The sequence below is a fragment of the Psammomys obesus genome, unplaced genomic scaffold (genome assembly GCF_907164565.1).
Source record: "Psammomys obesus unplaced genomic scaffold, mPsaObe1.curated_primary_1811, whole genome shotgun sequence".
Classification (NCBI taxonomy): Eukaryota; Metazoa; Chordata; class Mammalia; order Rodentia; family Muridae; genus Psammomys; species Psammomys obesus.
In genome coordinates this window covers 9,532,736-9,545,171 of record NW_026590809.1, presented here as the reverse complement: position 1 = coordinate 9,545,171, position 12,436 = coordinate 9,532,736, and the positions used below count along the sequence as shown (strand labels likewise).

Genomic DNA, 12,436 nt, shown 5'->3' with positions numbered 1-12,436 from the left:
CCCGGCTTTGTCCACAGCTTAGGCTGGGCCCTAGCAGTGGGCCAGTTGGAGCAGTATTGCCCAGTGGTTAGCATACCACAATCCAGAGTCACAGTCATCTGTCGTTGTGCCCAAATCTTCTCGGAGACCTTGGGGGAGCTACTGCCAGGATTTCGGGACTTTCTGTCACAATAAGCTTACACAGTTAAAATGCCATATTCAGATTTCTGACAAGCTTGAGGGCCAGCATATCTGAGTTACTCTGTTTTTATCATCTGCTCTAAACTGTGTCCTATAAAACAGAATGCTATACTCTCTAGTTTTAGCATATTTTTGAGATGCATGTTCTAGAACTATATATTTTAAGACAAATAGGCAAACTTTGTAGTTACCCGTCCTAGGCTTAACCTTAAAAAAAAACCTGAACAAAGAGACTAGGTAAGGCTCAACTGCAGTATTTAGCATGACTTCAAATCTGCTCTTTCTGAACTAAAATCAAAGCAAACCTTTTAATCAGATACAGCTCATAGAGAGGCTAGCAAATCTTGCTGCTCCTACCGCTTGCATTAAAATTGAACAGTAAAAAGCTTTGCATTTAGCACTAATCAGATGACTGAACATAACTGAGATACCTAAACAAAATGGTGGCAAACTCATGGTTCCACCCTCTTTGTCTCAGCTGGAATCCCTAAACAAATATGGCAGCAAAACTAAAATTTCACGTGCTCTCTATCCCTCAACCATCATGGCGGCTAGCCATGTGTTAGGCTACCACAGGCAGCGACTGACAATACCAAACATAGCCATTAGGTGTTGCTGATGATAAAGCAAACACTGTGGAGCATCCACAATCCCCCTCAACCAACATTTCCAACATAGTGATCAAATAAGTTTTAGAACCAACTGCATAACAGAACAGTACAGAACAATTTTAAACTATATGAATTATTCTGGCCATACCAAACCTAATAGCCAGAATTTTTTTCCCCTTAAAAGAGCATAAGAAAACATTTTGCAATGAGAAATCACCAGCCTTTTAAATGAAGTACAACATATTTTAAAATACAGTTCTTTCTCAAATTATATTTACCCTCTGGTTATTTTATACATACATTCACTAACCTTCTGCAACATTCTGTATACCTTCAGGTTCCTAGTTTCCTTTTTCTGGCTTAACCAGACATTTTTACTTTTTTTGCTCTCTTTCTTGCTTTTCAGACAACATAAAAACTCTCATCAAAACCCTTTCCATTCTGACATGATCCTGCTGGAGCCCAGAGTCTACGTATGATTTGCTTATTTATAGGCAAAGCAAAAACAAGTTACATTACTACAAAGAGGAGTTCTGAAACTGCCAAATTCTTTTTTTTAAATAACTTTTCTGTAGCAGAAAAGATGGTCCAAGGTCACATAAACTCTAAGGAACTTAGAACAAGCTTTAAGGAACTTTCTCCTAAATGACAGGGTCCTTTCAAGGTGATTCTTGTGACTCCCACAGCTGCTAAACTTGAGGGTTTCCCTCACTGGATTCATCTATCCCACCTTAAGCCTTTCACCCCCTCTCCTCAAGATAATGCCCCTTCCTACATATCAACCCCAACAAGGCCTTGTTCCCTCAAGCTCCAAAAGATGCCAAGATCAACCACCCTGTCTCCAGTTCCAGAAGAATGAGGCCTCACCACAGGAGCAGTGTTCAACTCCACTGGAGTGGATATGCATCTTTCCTCCTCTCCCTCTTGCCTATTTCTGTTAAAGGTAATCCCTACGTATGGAGATTTGAGGTTCAAGAAACCATCATTGATAATAAAAAATCTCTCCAAATAGGGTTAACGAACTGCTCTACGGAGGCTGTCAGGAGCCGATTGAGATAGCCATCACCCCCACTTCTATCCCTCCCCCCTTATTTGATAGAGTTTTTGTTTGCTTTCTCTTTGATCAAACAAAGGATTATTGCAAAAATTGGCCGGACACGTACGGAGGCTGCCCATACTGGTCTTGCCAAATCCACTTACCAGCACAGAAGAAATTTCTTCACCTGTATAAAAAAACCCTCTACTAATACATCCAAGACCCGTGGGATGCCAGATGGGAAGGAGGTGTCGTTGGAAAATTCTACCGCCGCTACACACCCGGTCTACCGATAAGTACTATCCGTATCCAAAGAAAATATGTTCCAATTACCCAAAATCTGGGAATGGGAGAAGTAGAAGAGATAATTAAACACTCCTCTAAGATCATTACCTCTCTAACATCCCCTCTTATAAATGACACAAACCTGTCATTTAATCTCCTACTCCAGACTCTGACCTCAGCCTACAAGCTCCTTAATGTGACCCAACTGGGCCATTTTGAAGCTTGCTGGCTGTGTGTACCACAGAGGACCAAGTCAGAGGTACCGCTGACAGCCTCTGCAGTGACTCTGTCAAACAACCTCACCTCACCATTTACTAACTGCCCTGACTCTACTGTTGCCACAACCCCCTACCTTTCTTATATCACCCTCTTTGGCGTGGCAAGCTGTTTCAAGGCATCTGGGATACACTCTGTAGGAATACTAAATTCTTTAGACTGTAATGAAACTATAATCCTTGAGACCTCATCTCAACTCCAATGCCCTACCAGGAATAACATTTCGATTCTTTGTGGCACTCAGGTCTACCATCGTCTGCCTGCTCGTTGGTCAGGAGTTTGCACTCTAGTACTCCTCTTCCCTGAGCTGGGGGTAATAAGCGACAGAGAGCTCCTACCAATCCCGGTTGTGGACTCAAAATCTGCCCGGCAGGAAAAGAGGGCAATTCAAATCCTACCCCTGCTGGCTGCTGCCAGAATCACGGCAGCTTTAGGGACCGGAACAGCAGGATTAGCTACCTCACTAACTCTGTATTATCAGCTTTCTTCCCAGTTCATCCAGGACCTTCAAAGGGTGGCTCAGATAATACTAAGCCTCCAAGGACAGAATGACTCGCTGGCAGCAGTAGTACTTCAAAACCGATGTGGATTGGATCTCCTCACAGCTAAAGAAGGTGGCCTCTGCCTTTTCCTCCAGGAGGAATACTGTTTTTATGTCAACCAGTCAGGTATAGTAAAGGACAAAATCCAACAACTTGAAACAGATTTACAAAAACGAAAGGAAGAGCTGGAGGCATCTAGCTCTTGGGCCTTTCAGAATCCCATATGGAAATGGATTCTGCCCCTTATCTCACCTCTCTTGCTAGTTTTTCTGCTTTTGCTTTTTGCACCCTGCTTAATTAACTTCCTCTCTACATTTTTCCAACAACAAATGCAAAAAAATCTCTAACCAAACCATTAATCAGTTACTCTTACAGGATTATAAACCTCTGCCCACAGAGCCAGATGACTATGACTCCGATGGTGTGGACCAGCTGTATTCTGAGATGGACAACGCCCCTAATCAGCAGGAAGTAGCTTGAAGAGCAAAAGTCGTCCCTATGCCCTTCCCCCACCATCACTCCTTCCTGACTCCCCACTTTTTAATAAAACAAAAAGGGAGGAATGTTGGGATCAGTAAGCAGGCACTTCTACAGCCAGCTCCAAGAAACCTGACAGATGGTTATCAGGCATTTGTGAAGACACCCAGACCACCTGCTGACCACCTGGAACTACCTGTGCATGCTGTAAATCTCCCTATAAAGAGAACAGGAGCCCCCCCTCTCTTTCTTCTCTGCCTCGTCTCTGCGACCCCTTTCCCCTTTTCCCTAATAAACCTCCCACGTGGAACGATCTCGTGGTGTGATTTGTGAACCCGCGTGTAACCTTCACATTCGCACGTTTCCTAACGGTTTGTTTATTTTTTTGGCTTTTTTTGTTTTTTGTTTTTGTTTTTGTTTTCGTTTTTGTTTTATTTCCTCTGTAATTATTTTAAAACTAGCCAATCACACAGACTCCAGGCGATGCAAAGTTCTTGGGAGGACAAGGGGGACAGTTGCCATCAGTCCCAAACTCTAGCTGTGTCTTGGTGCACCCTTTCAACAAAAGAATTGCCTTGCTGAACTGCTCCCCTTGCTTCTGTGTCCTTTTGTGGGACACAGATTATCCTTTTTGTCTAGCAATCCCCAAGCACTGAAAAGAAAACAAATCATCGAATCAATAGCTCTTTAAACTATCAGACTCCCATCAGACAGTTCAGGCTAACTACTGAGCCAGTCCAGGAGCAATTTCTTTGATAGAGACGGTTCTTGCTGGAGTAAAAGTTGAGACATTTTCAGTACACTAGACACACATGCGCGTGTGCGCGCATGCACACACACACACACTCACGCGGAGAGGGGGCAACTGAAAAGTGTGCATGTTAAATAGAAGGGACTGACAGAATTTTAAATGGGCAAGTGTCCTTTACTCAGAAGACCATATATCAACACCATCAACCGGCTCCCAGGGGTTATCCATTCCTGGTCTGCGCTCCTATCTTCCCCGAGGCCCTGAGTCTTCCGCCGGATGCAGAGTTAACTGCCTGGGGACAAGGAACTAAACGTGTCAGACGTCTCGCCTTGTGCGGGTAAGGGGTAGGGGGTCGGTGCCGTCAGTAACCGCCGCTGGGAGGCGGGCGCAAAATCTCCCGGAACCAAAAGTAGGCGGCGAGGACTCTGTCCGCTGGGGTTCGGGGAGGCGCCAGCTTCCCGGGCAGTGCGTGGCTCCGCCCTCCAGCCGCCTCCACAGTTAAAGCTCGGGAGCCGGCGTGACTCCTAGCGGATCTTTCCGGGTGAGCGGAGACAGCAGTGATTGCCCTCGGCTTGAACAATGCTTAGAAGCTGCGCTATACGCCTGCGCACTCTTGGGTCCCCGCCTGCGAGGCGGCCCGAAGCTGCGAGGGTGAGTCCCCGGACGCCGCCTTCGTGGGTCGAGGAGGGAGAGAGGCCGAGCCAGGCTAATCTAACACCTGCCCGGGCTGTAACGCGGTGCAGATTCTTCAGCCTTGAGATTAGAATCGGGAGGAAACGGAAGGGAACGTGACTAAGGTTGAAATAGGTCAGCAAGGATGGGACCGCCACCTGATATAATAAGAAAGGTTAAATAAGTTCACCCAGAAAATCGTGAAAGAAGCAGCTTTACAGAGCTGGAAAAGACCAATTATCCTCTCCAGGGATCTAATCCTGATGGTCTCTAATTCGTTACAGCCAATTTGGGAAGAGGTAGGAGTTTTCTGATTGTCAGGTAATCAATTACATCTTCTGTAGCCCATTTTCGTCACCTTAGAGGATGCTGGAAGATTAAACGGGATAAAGCCAGGGAAGCATTTACCGTTTCCGGAATATAAATCGTAAATATTGTCTGCCCTTATTTATATCCCTGCTTTGTTTCATTGATGTAGTCAGCACTTGTTGAGCGCCAACGATGATAAGTAAAATATAATACAGTTAGATGGGGGGGGGGAATAAAACGTACCTCCCAAGGAGTGTGTGGTCTAGTTTGGGAGAATGGGGTTAGTTTGCCAAATTCAAAAGTCTGTATACCTTGTGTTGTGATAAAGAGCAACTAAAGAGCAACAGGGACCAGCTCTGCGTTGAGTAAGAACTGGAAGAAAGCTTTGGTTATTAGGTCACTGTGGCATCTCTTTTAAGCTATTGGAGCTTCCTGCTAGGCAATAAATGAGGGCTGGAGGCTTCAATGATGAACACACACACAGTTTTAAAATAATAATGAATGTGGATTTATTATCATCCGTCAGGTACCATCTTGCCCACTAGAAAAGAAAATGCATTGTGGTGATCTTACAACAGATACAAATTAGTTTCTTTAATTACGTGTTGGTGCCTGGAAGTCTACGCTGAAAACATTTAAGCATAAGTATTTACAGGCTTTAATGTCATGCTGCTTTCGATACAGTAACTTATAAAAGGAGGCATGAAAGTCGTAACTTTATTACAAGTCCAACTTTTATAAATGTGTAACTAAAGATCAAGCATGACCTTTCCTCAACTGAGAACAAAGGGTAATGATTATCCCTACAATTCCCTCATAGTCTGTGCTGTGAATTTACAAGTACATTTACTGCAAGTGGCTCTTAGTTCTTGCCTCTTTGAACTGAAAATTAAGTTTTCATTTCCTGCAACATTGTCGTGTCCATCTAAGGACTCAACATGCCTCCACTCCCATTCTCTCTGATTGCACTTTCACACTAACAAACATCTTTTCCTTCTAACCTTGCCATCAAAACCACAACTCTGGTGTCATCCAAGACTTTTGCTTTCCCATTCCTGAAATTATTAACTCCCCATTTCCCTGGGTTCTAGTACTGAATATCACTTAAAACTTTTTTTCTTATTCCTCTGTACCTAGTTCAGCTTTGGATCACATCTAACCCAGACCTTTTAACAGCCTTGGTTGCTACTTTCCTGTTGGTGGTGGTGATAGTGGTGGTGGTGGTTTCTTTCACCAATTTAACTCATCCTTTGCACTCAGTGAAACTTTCTAAAAAAAAAAAAAAAAAAAAAAAAACAATGTTTTACTTTCTGAAGGCTCATTATGGAAAAAGGCGTTTCAGCTTTCAAGTACCACCTTCATGATTTTTACATGATGGCACTTTATTTTTAAAAAAAGGAAAAAGAAAGAGCAATGCATGCCTTTTATCCTAGCACTTGGGAGACAGAGGCAGGCGGATCTCTGAGTTTGAGGCCAGCCTGGTATACAGAGCAAGTTCCAGGACAGCCAGAGCTACTCAGAGAAACCCTATCTAGGGGATTTTTTTTTTTTTTAATTTTTTGGGTATGTGTGTATGTGTGTGTGTGTGTGTTGCCTCCTGTATGTCTGTGTACCATGTGAGGCAGTGCCTATAGAAGCCAGAAGAGGGTGTTGGAGGAACTAGAGCTTTGGACAGTTGTGAGGTCATGTGGGTGCTAGAAATTGAACCTGAGTCCTCTGGAAGAAAAGCCAGTGCTCTTAACCACTGAGCCATCTCTCCAGCCCCATGATTGCCTCTTCAAGTAGTTTCATCCTAAGTAAAAACACTTGGAATATAATGAGTGTGATGGGCTATTCATGTCCTTTCAAGTTATATAAATATATAAAGTATTTAATTATTACTGAAGTTATATATTATGTTATTTATAATATTTAAAACATATATCTATCTCCTTGAATATTATTTTCTTTAAACCATTGACCCAGAAGGTTAAAATTAAGGCCTGTAGTGTGATGCCTATTCTGTTTTGTCAGCCATGTCTTGGTTTGTCTCTTTTCTCTGCACTTTTCATCTGTGAAGGCTGAGATCCCAGCGGTTCTCCAGTGCACCATGTAGTCATTTCATCCTCTGTGTCTTTGCTTAGAGTAGCCCCTAGTTCTCCTTCATAAACTGTAGCTGCAAGAAGTAACTCTGGATTATTTGTTGTTATCACTTGGAGGTTTTTGTTGTTGATGTGCTGTTTGTTTAAATATCCTCTGAAAACACTTGTATCTATATTATGTCTAATATTTCCCATATCTGAGGTTGCTATCACTTAAAGGCAGGACCTAGCTATTTTTTTTCTTTCCTGTCCCTAGTATAAAAACAGGGTACATAATAGAACTCAAAACAATTTACTGGATTTTCCTTTAAAAGTTAAAATCAGGGCTGGAAAGATGGCTCAGCTAGGCTAAAGGCTCACAACCATAAATATAAGAGTTAAAATCAGACTGGGTGTGGTGGAACAGGATTTTAATTCCAGCACTCAGGAAATAGGGAGAGTCTGTGAATTCCAGGACAGCATGGCTTACATAGTGAATTCCCGAAAAGCTCCATGGTGAGACCCTGTCTCCAAATAAATCAGTAATTAATTAGGTAGACGAGCCCAGGGAGTCGTTGTGATTACTAAAACTCTTCAATTAGCTGTATTTCATTAGCCCATAAAAGAATGTTAAAACTGAACTGACATGGACATGGTGGCATACCCCTTTAGTCTCAGCACTCAGAGAGACAGAGACACACAGATCGCTATGAGTTTGAGGCCAGCCTGGTCTACAAAGCAAGTCCAGGACAGCCAAGGCTACACAGAGAAACCTGTCTTGAAAAAACAAAACAAAAAAACTTGTTAAAACTGATCCAAGCTGCGGCTTCCTATTTGAGAAGTCTGAGTAGGGCCAAAAAAATGGCTTGCCAGATATTTGTCCTGCAACCTGACAATCTGAATACAATCCCAGGAATACATGTAAAAATGAAGAAGAGAATTGACTCCACAAAATGGTCCTAAGTCCTCCACATGAATGCCATGGCATGTACACACACACACACACACACACACACACACTCACACACTCACACACTCACACTCACACACAAATAATAATAAATATTAAAAAAGAGACCTAAAAATAAAATGAACCCAGATTCATAAATATGAACCAGCAACCCCAGTATGGTAGTGGTAGGATTCAGTGCTCTTCATGCTGTGGCTGGGGTTCAATTCCCAGTCAGGGAAGTGCAGACTTCCTGGGGAGGGGACCACACACCTGTGATCCCAGCACTCAGGAAGCAGAACAGGTGGATCTCTATGTTTGAGGTCAGCCTGGTCTACAGAGTGAAGTTCCAGGACAGCTAGGGGCTACACAGAGAAACCCTCTCTCTCTCAAAAAAAAAAAAAAAGTGACTAATAAACCAAGCATTATGACACGCCTTTAATCCCAGCACTCAGAAGACAAAGGCAGGCTGACCTCTGTGAATTCGAGCCTAGCATGATCTATAGAGTGAGTTCCAGGACATCCAGGGCTACTTAGTGAGACCCTGTCTCAAAACAAAATGGTTATTACTGGTCCTGGAAATATAACTTAGTAGTTAAGAGTTCTTTCTGATTTAGTTACTTTTCTATTGCTGTGAAGACACCATAACTGAGGCAACTTACAGGAGTATATATATGGTCTGGAGTTCGTATATATACATAGAGAGAGAGAGATTGATTGATTTCATGCTGGACACCATTGTACACGCCTATAATCCTAGCATTTCGGAGGCAGGAAGATCACAAACTTACGGCCAGCCTGGGCTATATAGCAACACCCTGTCTCAAAAACAAAATTTAAAAAATAAAAAACTTTTGTTTATTTTTGAGATTGTACTTTAATTACATTTCTCCCCTTTTATTCTCTAAGCTCTCTCATATACCTCGCTCTCCTTTAAATTCATGATCTCTTTTATCATCAGTTTTCATATGCTCACATGCATTTATGTATTCACACACAATTCCGGACACAGCCTGTTGAGCCCACATAATGTTACTTGTGTGTATGTTTTCAGCGATGTCTGGGACTAAAAAGCCATTTGCTGCACTCCTCCCATTCCCAGCTTTACTCAGTTCCCTGGAGTTCTCTAGGTAGGGTTGAAGCCGCTTGGGCTGTTCACTGTGTGGTTTAACATGTTCATTGTTTGTCCTTGTTCAGGTCACATTTAGGCAGTCATGTTTCTAAGACTTTACTGGTACAGATTTTGGCATTACTAGGAAACACAGCAAGGTCCTTGATCCTCTGGCTTTTAAAATTTTAAAGCCCTGTAAATTTTTTTTTCAATGAAAACAAGGAAACAACAACAACAACAAAAAACATACGGCATCTTCAAAGGGAATAAGCAGTATAAAAAGAGAAAAAACTATTGAATGAAGTTTACTATTTTGTAACTATGCAAGAAGGTTTTGGCTGCGAGAAGCTGACCAGAAAAAATGTAAAATGAACTGCCTTAGGTATAAATCAGGGTGCAGTGCAATGAATGAAAAGAACTTGGAGGAAACACATCAATATTTTACCACAGCTTTATTTAGAGGGAAAAATAATAGGTGGCGTTTTTCTGTCTTTACCAGTTTATCTAAACTAGGTTCTGAAAGGATAAGCTGATCAAAGCAATATAGAAAATGAGGTTACTTATCCTGAACTACAGACAATGTCATTTCTGTTTGTTTCCTCACTTTTCTAGTACCACAAAGTCAGGTCTTCCTTTTTGTCTCCAATGAAGGGTTTTTGTTGTTTGTTTGTTTACATTTATTTATTTATTTATTTGTGTTTGGAACTTTGTGGGCAACTGTTATTCTCTCTTCCTCCTGTATAAGTTGCAGTGATGCAGCTGAGGTCATCAGACTTGGTGCAGGTTTTACCCTTCACCCACTGTGCCATCTCAACAATCTGGCTCTTTTTTATAGAGTACTTGAGACAGGCTCCCTCTGTTCTTCCTATTGAATCAGGATTGGAGCCAGCCCAGACAGCAGGAGAAGCTGATTCCTCCAAACGTGGTATTTTGGTGTCAGGGGTATGGTCCAAGTGATATATACATTAATCAAAATAGATTGATAATGGTGACTAGAAGTAGAATGCTACATAGTTGATACCTCCTGTAATCTTAACTGTTCTGGGATTTCTGCAGCAGCTCTCCTGTCTGCTGTCTCTGAACATTGTTTTATGAAACTCCATAAATCTCACCCTGTCTTCCTAGTCCTCCAACCTTCCAGTTGTTCACTGGAGTGGTGGCAATGCACAGTGCTCCAGAGAACAATCAAGGGTGGAAGTCATAGTTAGCATGACACCAAGTTCCCTTCTCCCAGCCTCCTTCTTGTCTATCTTGTATTCCTTCTTGTAATTAACTGTCACTCCATGGTGCCATTCATATACCTGGGATTGGCTGTAGTGTTTATACTGTTTCTACATTTCCTTTGTGGAAGTAGTTCCGAGCTCTGCTTTATAACCTCATGATTCTCACTGAGTTACCCCAATCGCCTCCAAGCAGAACCCTCTCTTTGCAGCCTTGGACATTACCACTGTCTTCCCTATTATAACCAAATTTGAGTACATTACTCCCTACTTAGATAATTTTGAGAGTGCTGCAGATACAATTCAAAAACAGTTAGCATTGAGGCTTTGCCTACACCTTTATATACTTCTGCTCCTTCTCTTACACTGTGACACTGCCTAGCTTCTTTTAGACTTTAATTTCATCATTATAAAGTGGGGACAATTGTTAGTTCCTATTGCATAGAGTATAATAAAACCCTTCAAAACTATTTCATGCCTCCTTGTGTTTGCACAAATTGATTTTGGTTTTGTTGTTGGTTGGTTGGTTGGTTGGTTGGTTGTTTTTATATATACTACTCTTTCCAAATGGCTACTTTCAACTCATCAGTATTCAGGTCAAGGAGCCAAATACTGAACCAATACTGTCTCCAGTTTCCTATGTGTGTACTTACCTGTGTACTTTTGGTAATATCTGTTCATCTCTCTATCTCTGGTGACTGGCTGACCTGCGCTTAATACTATCTCTGCCAGTAACTAGCTGGGAGAAGTTGGGCAAATCACTGACCCTTTGTCACTCTCCCAATTCTGTGAAGGGGTGTGGGACAAATGAGCTCTGAAGTTCCCAACCATTTTGAAGCGATCACTTTCTAGCAATAAGAAAAGCAGCATGGTATTCTTAGTAACTAGCAGAAAATATGAAATAGCACATACCTCCTATTCCTCTTTTTCTTGTCTCTGTTTTTAGAGGTTATTTTCTTCTGAGAAAGCCATTCATAAGGACTATGCTCTCCCTAACCCCAGCTGGAGTAAAGATCTAAGACTCCTTTTTGACCAGTTCATGAGGAAATGTGAAGATGGCTCCTGGAAACGTTTGCCTTCATACAAACAAAACTCTTCTCAAGTCTTTCGAGAGTTCCAAACCCGTTTTGTTGGTAAGAATAGCTCTTAAATTATTTCACTTAAAGAATATTTAAGTGAGTAAAGTGTAATTAATAAAGAAAAAAAAGAATATTTAAATATCTGTATAAAATTTAACAGACCGGAGCACTAATTATTACTTAACAAGAAGGAGGAGCCATACATGGTAGTTCTTCTGTGTGTATAATACCTCTCAGCAGGCTGGGGCAAGATCATGAGTTCAAGGCCAGCCAGGGCCACATAGCAAGTTCAAGACCACCAGCCCAGGAATAGTGCTATCCACCATGGGCTGGGCCCTGCCTCATTGATCACTAATTGAGGGGAGAGGGAAGGACTGAGAGGAGAGGAGGGAGGGGAAGTTCTGATCAGGCACATTCTATTTTTTAATTTTTCTTTTTTTTTTTTTTTTTTTTTTTTGGTTTGGTTTTTTGGGTTTTTTGTTTGTTTGTTTGTTTGTTTGTTTGTTTTTTGTTTTTTGTTTTTTTTCTCCTTTGTGAATTTCATTCTCATGCACCGCAGTCCTCATCTCCCTGTCCCTTCATACCCACCCTGGCCCTTGCAACGTCCCCACCAAAAGAAACAAAATTGCCAGGTGTTGTGGTACACACCCATAATCCCAGCACTCAGGGAGGCAGAGGCAGGCAGATCACTGTGAGTTTCAGGCCAGCCCTGGTCTATAAAGTGAGTCCTGGACAGCCAAAGCTACACAGAAAAAACACATACACAAAAAAAAAAAAAAAGGAAGGAAAGAAGGAAGGAAGGAGAGAGGGAGGGAGAGAAGGAAAGAGAAAGAGAGGAAGGAAGGAAGGGAGGGAGGGAGGGAGGGAGAGAGAGAGAG

The 12,436-nt window shown here is 42.1% G+C and overlaps 1 protein-coding gene across 3 annotated transcripts in view; it reads left to right on the top strand.

Moving 5' to 3' along the window:
• Positions 1-4,661: 4,661 nt before the first annotated feature.
• Them4 (thioesterase superfamily member 4) overlaps positions 4,662-12,436 on the top strand; it is a 21,442-nt gene continuing 13,667 nt past the window's right edge. For 2 of the 3 annotated variants that reach the window (XR_008720349.1, XM_055609106.1), the window contains exons 1-2: positions 4,662-4,809; positions 11,426-11,612. Coding sequence is in view for 2 of the 3 variants with exons in the window: in XM_055609106.1 (XP_055465081.1) it covers positions 4,738-4,809; positions 11,426-11,612 (259 nt within the window). In the remaining variant the exon portion in view is untranslated. The other variant, XM_055609109.1, reaches the window with a different exon arrangement.